We start from the raw sequence: 8,753 nt of genomic DNA, 5'->3' as shown, positions 1-8,753 counted from the left end.
CATCCCTGTAAGCTTCCATGATGGAGATGAATTTGAACTGGGCCTCCTAGGTTCTGATCAATGACTAATATACAACTCTGGTATTGTACTACAAAACCTGATGTGACTGGGATTTTCCAGATCAACTATTTATTACAAATATTGAGCCTGTCATTTATATAAAAGGTATAATGTCCAAACTATAAAATCTGGCATAATAAAAGTGATGGCCATTTCTTTGTTTATTATCTTAACAGCAAAATAAAATTTATGATCTGGGTCTCTCCTTTTTGCCTTTGTACAAGGCTAACAAGGAAACGTTTGCCACTTTGACAACCTTGAAACGAACTCCAGGAATATCACCAACAGCATGTCCTTTTCGACCAAAGCCAGCAACTAGAACCTCATCGTTCTCCTGGAATTCAATGAACAAATAAGAGTTAATGTCATTCAATTAAAATTTACTAAACATCTACACAACCTTGAATCTTATGAAGGCTCATTTTGCCACATAAACAAAATCCATTACTTATTTTTAAAAGTTGAGAAATGAAACAGGAAAAAAGAAAACTTTAATTTCCTGCAGTTTCTTTTCTTGAGAAAAATCTGAAGAATCCAAGAAACCTAGTTCATGGTCCAAATATATCTCCCAATAATTGTCCACAATACTAAGCCCCAGGAAAATGTTTTATTCCAGGGTCCATCATTCCCCTTCATATACAGTCAGCTAGTGATTTTTCTTCTGTTTGATTTTATCCTTTTTATAGGTATATATTCAGGTTGTATTGTAGGTTTATGTATGTATAAAAAAAGAGATTAGTTGATCCATGTACCTTTCTAGATAGGATGTTTTTTAGTTAAGTGTCTCCCTGGAACTTTTTAAAATCTTCTGTACAAATGTTATAAAGAATTTGAGTCCCAATTATTGTGAAAACACATTGCTAATTCCTGTTATATAGAGATTAATTATTAATTATTCACCTCAATGAAGTTCAAACAACCATCATTGGGAACAAAAGCTGTAATCTTCTTCCCATTCTTGATGAGCTGGACTCGGACACACTTTCTAATAGCAGAATTTGGCTGCTTAGCCTCTACACCACTAAAATGAAAATAATGAATGTATGTTTAATTTTTTTTACCATCACAAGCTACACATATTCTTGGTTAGGATAGAAAAACATTTTATTTAATAAAGGCATATTTTGCAATCCCCACCATTTTGCACTAAGCCAAACCATTTTAGACATGGGTCAGATTCAGCTTCTCTTCCATTGGTAGGAACATTTCTTAAGGAGTTCAGAACATTCCAGCTAGCATAAAGGGGAGAAGATCTTTGCAGATTTCTTTTCTTTGTATCTTCTAATGTTTCAGACAGTTCTTCAAATTTCTGGAGCAAATTTTTAAAGGAGAGCACACAAAACTTCAGCAGAAACTGCTATATTTTCCATTCCTTCTATGAGATTTTCTGACAGATCAAAAGTATTCCCTAATTGAATGAAGATTTCTGTCTTTTTAAAACTGAGCTTAGTTAGTTCAATCCCTCCTATTGATGGGCTGCATACAAGAAAAAACTGAAATTCACTTAGTAACCAAATGCCAATTCCATATTTTCAAATAATAATGGAAAACCAGAGTCTCACTTATGACACAAACAGTGAATTACAAACCAGACACAGGAAGCATGTCCACAGAACAAGTTAATGCCTAATGTAATTTAAGTCTTCAACAGAAAAACTAAAATCAAATTTCACTTTAGTCAGAAAATCTGATATTAAAGAAGAAATTCCCAGTATTTGATGCTATTTGTATTCTTAACAAAATATATTAATATTTTCAAAATATATTTCCTAAAATTCTGCTTTGATTACAAAACTAAAGGAGTAAATATTCCCAATACTAAGTGCTAGTAACAGGAATGTATTAGAAATGTTATTCAGCCACACAACTGCATTTAATCCATTTATCAGTTCTGCTAAATAGTACAATACACCTTAAAAGAAACAACATAAATTTCTTCAGTCAAAATCAAGATTCAATGAATTCATAGTGAAACTCACACTTTTTCCAGAACAATTCCCTTGGCATGAGAAGCTCCACCAAAAGGATTGGCTTTCAAAGCAGTACCCAAATGGGCCTTCTTATATTGCTTGTCATGCCACTTCTGTTCACGACGGTGACTGCGCAGCTTCCTGGCTGTACGAAGTCCACGGCACTTGCCTAGAAAATGGTGTGATAAAAGTTATTAGGAATTACAGAGGTTTGTAGAACTGGATCTTCATCAACTTTCCATATTTAAGTATGATATATAAGATTCATCTTCTCAAAACTGCGCTAAAATTTTGCAACACACTTTCTGTGATTGCAATGGATGATGGTTGTTTTATGTTTTGTTATGTCCAAAAATAAAAAATAAAAATTCAAAAAAAATAAAAAAATAAAATAAAAAGAAACTCAGGTTAGGAAATGTACTCCCAAAAGATTCCGAGAGTAGGCAATTCCTGCTGGCCTATTTTTTAAAATATACCATCGCTGTCATCTCCTATCAGGGAGTTTTGAGGATTAACAACACGAGGAGGGACTAATGGACAGGTTTCCAAACTTGGCCGCTTGAAGACTTGTGGACTTCAACTCCCAGAATTCTCCAGCCAGCATAGTCTCCAAGCGGCCAAGTTTGGAGACCTCTGGACTAATGTTAGGAACCCACAAGGACGGCCTCGTGGTCCTTAAAAAAGATTGAGCGACGATCACTCTGAGCGAACATGGAGGGCGGAGGGGCTTTTTTCCCCCGCCCGCCAAAAGCCCTCAGCCACCCTGCGGCCCTTCTCATCTCCCCTGTTCAACCACAACGCGACGCCCAGACCCGGAGCACCTCACCCATCGTGTCGTCCTCGGATCCGGAGGAGGAAAAAGAAAGACCCAGAATGCACCGGCTTCGAGGACCCCCTCCGTCACGGCGGGGGGAAAAGCCTGTCTAACCGAGCGCCTGTTCCAAAGCTGCAAAGAAAGATGGTCGGCGAGGCGCGGTGCATTGTGGGAAATTCAGTTGGTTGCTTTTTCTGACGAGGGTCTCAAGCGTTAGAAACAGTTTGATGTCCAACCTTGGCAAGATTATAGCCGTTTAGGCCGGCTTTCTTTGCGAAGGTAGAAATCCAGATTCTGTGGGAATGTCCTTTTGTGTGTGTGTATCTTTGAGGCGTTTCTAATTTATTAGGATTACATGTCAGCGACGTGGTATTTTTTTTTTTCCTCCGCTCGGCCTCCCGCTTCCACGGTGTCGTTCGCCCTTTCTTTTCCCTTAATAGACAATAATATAAAATCCGGCGAGTCAGGCGGGGGGCACCACATTTACGTGAGGTCTTTACTACCGTTACGTAGATTTGCCGCAAAGGATGGTGGGTCTTTTTTGTCGTCTTTCGGCTCCGGCGGCGGCAGCGCGATGGGTGAGCGGAACCGTAATTTATGTGGCGCCCGGTATAAGCGGCCCTTCTATGTCCGAGTGGCCGGAATGGGAGAGAGCCGGGACGCTTTAGGGGAAAATTAATATCCCATTTGGTTGGTGTCCCAAGCATACGTATACATATATAATCCGAATACACATACATACATACATACATACATACAATCGAAACTCAGCTTTATTGTCTGCCTCGATGCTGCTCTCTTCGGTTAGAGTTTTTTTTAAAAGCGTCAATAGTTTGCTGAGGTTTCCTTCGAGCCCAGCTCGATTTCCCTGCACGCGCCTTTTCAGTTTCCTGGCGGGGCTCGAAAGGGAGTTTTCTGGGGCTTTTGGCCACTTTAAAAAAAAAAAAAATTAAAAATTTAGTTTGCAACCTCGGTTTTCCCTCAAGGAATCCTATCTATTAACTAAGTTGGACTGCAAGGAGGTTTGGTTTGTCACCACAGTAAATGTCACCAAAAGACTTAAGGGGTCATTGATGGACCTCAGAATAAAAACCGTGAAACACCCCCCCTCCAAAACAATCATTCAAACCTATTGAAATTTTGTTTGTTTGTTTGTTTGTTTGTTTATTTCATTCATTCATTCATTCATTCATATTTCTATGCCGCCCACTCTTCGAGGACTCTGGGCGGCTTACACCAAAGACAGTATACTAAATAGCATATTGCCCCCAACAATCTTGGTCCTCATTTTACCCACCTCGGAAGGATGGAAGGAAATAAGTTCGTTCAGATGAAATCCAGGGAAAATCTCTCTTTTGATCTCTAAATTTTCTTTTCTAGGCAAGTGCCGTGGACTTCGTACAGCCAGGAAGCTGCGCAGTCACCGCCGAGAGCAGAAGTGGCATGACAAGCAATATAAGAAGGCCCATCTGGGTACTGCTCTGAAAGCCAACCCTTTTGGGGGAGCTTCCCATGCTAAAGGAATTGTCCTGGAAAAAGTGTAAGTGAGATCTCACCATTATTAAGTAGAGAAAGTATGGAATGTAGTGGCCACCTAAAAGCAGTTTGGAATTATTTACAGTTGGATTGTTGATGTTAGAAGTGCTTGGGTACACCCCCCCCCCCCCCGATTCTCCATATGAATTGCAGCCTTAGAGAGATTATTTGTATTGGTTTTTGGAAGCGAATGTTTTTGTACCTATATCTTCAAAAAAGTCCATAATAAAACTTACATGTTTTTTTAGAATAAGATCTCCAAGGTTGCTGTCTTAGCACAGTTCTTCTAAATGATTTACTTCTCTGTTCCAGTTATTAAAATTAGAAATCGCTCTTGGTATAGGTAATTTACATTTTGATCTCAGGACCTTTACATTTTTAAGAATGATTAAGGACTCCAAAAATTTTGGTTTATGTGAGTTATTTCTACATCTACTGTTTCTACATTTTAATTAGAGATTAAGATGGAATAATTTAAACATATTTTACTTTGTTGACCTTCTGAAAGGGTCTCAGAGACCTCTCAGGGTTCCCAGGCCACTCTTTGAGAACCACTGGTCTACTTAGAACCAACCTTAATCTGTCTTTTTCATATTTTTAAGTGTTAGGTTTCTTTTGTTTTTCTTTCTAAAGCAAATGACAGCAGTTATTTGCCTAAGGATAGAAACAAGCCCCATGGAAGTCAGAGAGACTTCAGTTTGTCTTGCTGAGTTCCATGGATTTTGTTTTCAAATAAATGACATAGAACTATGCCCTTATCTGTGGTATTACTTACATAATTGTAAGTAATTTTTTCTTACAATAGATGAAATTAACATTTCAACTTTATGCACACTTATTTGGAGTAAGATCCATGGAAAATAGTAAAGAGGTAGAGTGATCCCTGGATTTTGCTGTGATCTGATTAAACAGGACAAGCTGTAAAATGTGCTTTAGTTTTGATTGTCATTTGCACATGGAAAGACAATATCATGGCTTTATGATTTTAAGATTATGAGTTCAGACCATGAAGATTGTGTAATTAGTTGCTAAGCATTATTATTGTACTTTAGAAATTTATTATAACAGCATCTTTATTGTTTAATTCATGTTTCAGTGGTGTAGAGGCTAAACAGCCGAATTCTGCCATCAGGAAGTGTGTTCGAGTTCAGCTTATCAAGAACGGCAAGAAGATTACAGCTTTTGTTCCCAATGATGGCTGTTTGAATTTTATTGAGGTAAATACATTGATGGATATAATATGGCACCTAATTGAAGGGAAAAATTATTAATTGAATAAAACAATCATTTTTTTCTTGGAACCAAAAATTGTAAAAGTATGATCATGCTTTTGTCATCAAACATTAATTGTTGTCTTGTTTTAAACTAGGAGAATGATGAAGTCCTGGTTGCTGGCTTTGGTCGGAAGGGTCATGCTGTTGGTGACATTCCTGGAGTTCGCTTCAAAGTTGTTAAAGTAGCTAATGTTTCTCTACTAGCCTTGTACAAAGGCAAGAAAGAGAGACCCAGATCATAATTCCTGTGATGCTGTGAATGGATCTAATAAACATTTTTACTTTAATAAGGTTTCCCTGTTGAGTCTTTCATAAAATTACAGAATGTGTGTCTCTAAATTTTTCACAATGCTTTTGACTTGATTCTTACATAATAACCCAGAGTTGCTTTGCTTGTAAGAAGATCCTGGAGTTTAGAAGATTTTCATTAGTTTGCATCAATCTGAGTATACCTTCTTTTATAAACTGATCCATTTTAAATCAAAAAAATGAAAATTTTAAAGTTGATTTTATAATCCTACTGATTGCTAAGCAAACCATATTTTCTTTGATATAGTAATGTAATAAGGGACAAGCAAGGGTAAAGAGAATAAACCATTTATTTAAGTAAATAAAATCTCTATTTTAAACTTTCTGCAGCAGATTCCAGGTGCTTGTGGGCTTGTTTTTTGCATGTAAGCAAAAAAATAAAATAAAAATAAGATATTAGGCAAAAGAGTAATCTTTAGTTTAATATCTATTAGATTAATTTGAATTAATTGTTCAAAATTAGAATTTAAATTGTTGCCTTTGACCCCATAAGTGCCATTCTAACTTCAAAAGATCACTAAAAATGGTCATAACTCGAAGACTGCCTTGTCTCAATTTTTTTGTTATCTTAGATTTTTTTTATCCCATGTCTGTTATTTGTATATTGCAAGGTGGTAAATATATCTGATATTCCTTCCTCCTATTTTCTCCATCCAACAACCCTGTGACGCGTTGACGTAAGAGTGAGTGACTGACCAATTCTGTAGCCAGGATATTTTGTCATTTATCTATACTGTGGTTCCTGTCTTGTAGACGGGTTTTGTACAAGATGTTTTGGGGTTCCTATTTTCCTAAGGACATTCCACAGCTTGACTCAACACAATTAAAGGCCTTTCTACAATCAATAAAGCAAATATAGACTTTCTTTTAGTATTTTTTCGTTTTCTCATTTATCCAGCTTGCATTAGCAAAAATGTGTCTTGTTCCTTGGCCTTTTCTAAAAGCACTTGAATATCTGGTATCTCTTCTCATGTAGGGTCCAGTCTATGTTGGAGGATCCTAAGTATTATTTTGCTAGTATGTGAAATTAAGGATATTGTATGATAGTGTCAGACTCCAAGAACCAAGAAAGGCATGCAGAAGTACATCTAAGTAGTTTCCTTTATTCCTCACCTATAGACAGAAATCTTGCCAAACTAAAGTAACTACATAATGAAATATATACTCTGAGAACTTCTATGGAGGAACTACCTTGACTCTCCCAAACAAACTATATAAACGTAGGTGTTTCTTGGTTTTCTGGAGTGCAGATTATGGGAATTCAGAGTACATTTCACCACAGGTAATTCCTCCCTTCCCTCCTTCCTTTTGACCTCTTTCGATCTATCAGTCACTGTGTCAGTCTCTATTCCGTTGCCATAGTCTAGCTAGAACCTTTTCTAGCTAGACTTGGCAACAGAATGGAGAATGACACAGTGCCCAATAGATCAAAAGAGCCAGTAGAAGCTTTCCTATTTCTTTTTTGCTTCTTGCCACATTTTTGTAGATATTCCATTACTCTGTAGTTTTCTAATTTGGGAATGACAACACTGCTGATGTAACCCTTTTGGAAGATTTCCTGTTTTTTCCAAGTCTGTTTCTATCCTCAGTGATATATGTTTGTTTATTCTAACAATCTGAATTTTTTTGTCATGTTACTTTACTTTTTTTGGCTTTGGCTTCTCTTCCCTTTTATACAATTTTCACCATCTGTGTCTGACATCCAAAGTGCTTTCTTTTATTTCTGTTTTCACATTCATCTTGTATGCTCATAAGTGTCTCATGGAAAGTATTTGGCTTTTTATTTCCATTTTAACTTAATTTGGAATTTGCATATGAACCGTTTATGATCTGCTCTGGTCACCAGACCACCTCTTCCTATTACAATGGAATATACTCTACTTTAGTTCTCAAATCTATAGTGTTTTAAGCAGGAGAAATTGAGCCAATCTCTCTCCTCTCCTCCCTCCCCCTCCCCTCTCCTCTCCATATTTGCTATAATGACTCGGAACATCATGGCATTTTCTTTATATTCAGTTGGCAGTAAAAGGTTAAAAGGAAAAATATAACAGGTGCTCTGAAGAGTAAAACTTGTAAATGTCTGCATTTTTGGTCACAAGTATTCCTGTTTTTGAAACAACTTGCCAGGCATTTTCTGGCATTTGTTCAAACTATTGTCTTTAGCTGCCTAAATGGATCTGTTCACCTGAACGGTTATTTATTTATTTAGCATGGTAATTGCCTATCTCAACTCAGATTAAATTATTAAACCACAACCAATTGTCCTGGTGTCATATGTGCCTTCCAAAGTTGAGTACAACTTAAAAAGCCTTCCCAAAATTTGTCAATTTTTAAAAATATAAAATCTGTAATTGAATTTGATGTCTGATGACATCAATTATTTCCCCAATAGTCATTGAGAAGTATTCTAGAATCATCCAATTATCATTGTGTCAAAATATTAGTAATAAAGGCAGCCTTTTAAATATTTTAGTGTTGATTGGTGTTCTATGAAAGCAGTATAAATCAGAAGAGGGGTGATGACTGTTATGGAAATCATTGGAGCTATGGCAGATAAAATTAAGATTTCACAAATGTTTAAAACAATGTTTTATTGTGTTACAAAGGCAAAATATGTCTTGAGTGCTTCATAATGCAGATGCACCAGAAAACAAATGAAAGCCAACATCTGGCACAGCCTCCTCAAATTTCCGTGAACAAGGCAGGTTTATTCCCAGAAATGTCTGGAAACACAAGATTAATAACATTTTTAATATATTTTCTTTTTTAAAAAGTATATTTTCTTTTTAA

The 8,753-nt window shown here is 36.6% G+C and overlaps 2 protein-coding genes across 2 annotated transcripts; one reads left to right on the top strand and one right to left on the bottom strand.

Annotated features, from left to right (window-relative positions):
* Positions 1-203: 203 nt before the first annotated feature.
* Positions 204-2,940, bottom strand: LOC139313268 (small ribosomal subunit protein uS12). The gene is made up of 4 exons (XM_070938795.1): positions 2,857-2,940; positions 2,040-2,199; positions 961-1,081; positions 204-394 (listed from the first exon to the last, which is right to left on the bottom strand). Exons 1-4 carry the CDS (start codon positions 2,858-2,860, stop codon positions 248-250), a joined length of 432 nt encoding a protein of 143 aa, XP_070794896.1. The 5' UTR covers positions 2,861-2,940; the 3' UTR covers positions 204-247.
* A 430-nt stretch (positions 2,941-3,370) lies between these two features.
* On the top strand, positions 3,371-5,944 carry RPS23 (ribosomal protein S23). Its single transcript, XM_070938796.1, has 4 exons — positions 3,371-3,422; positions 4,225-4,384; positions 5,477-5,597; positions 5,750-5,944. Exons 1-4 carry the CDS (start codon positions 3,419-3,421, stop codon positions 5,894-5,896), a joined length of 432 nt encoding a protein of 143 aa, XP_070794897.1. The 5' UTR covers positions 3,371-3,418; the 3' UTR covers positions 5,897-5,944.
* Positions 5,945-8,753: the final 2,809 nt, after the last annotated feature.

The sequence above is a fragment of the Pituophis catenifer genome, unplaced genomic scaffold (assembly GCF_029215685.1).
Source record: "Pituophis catenifer annectens isolate HBS135680 unplaced genomic scaffold, rPitCat1.0.hap2 SCAF_2, whole genome shotgun sequence".
NCBI lineage: Eukaryota > Metazoa > Chordata > Lepidosauria > Squamata > Colubridae > Pituophis > Pituophis catenifer.
Note: the sequence above shows the minus strand (reverse complement) of the source record. Positions and strands in the feature narration are given on the sequence as shown.

What these genes read in the sequence shown, in the direction of transcription:
- RPS23 (XM_070938796.1), top strand. An exon ending in GGAATTGTCCTGGAAAAAGT is followed by an intron (nt 4,385 to 5,476) that starts GTAAGTGAGATC and finishes TTCATGTTTCAG; the next exon opens with TGGTGTAGAGGCTAAACAGC. An exon ending in GCTGTTTGAATTTTATTGAG is followed by an intron (nt 5,598 to 5,749) that starts GTAAATACATTG and finishes GTTTTAAACTAG; the next exon opens with GAGAATGATGAAGTCCTGGT.
- LOC139313268 (XM_070938795.1), bottom strand. An exon ending in GGAATTGTTCTGGAAAAAGT is followed by an intron (nt 1,082 to 2,039) that starts GTGAGTTTCACT and finishes TTTTCATTTTAG; the next exon opens with TGGTGTAGAGGCTAAGCAGC. An exon ending in GTTGTTTGAACTTCATTGAG is followed by an intron (nt 395 to 960) that starts GTGAATAATTAA and finishes ATTGAATTCCAG; the next exon opens with GAGAACGATGAGGTTCTAGT.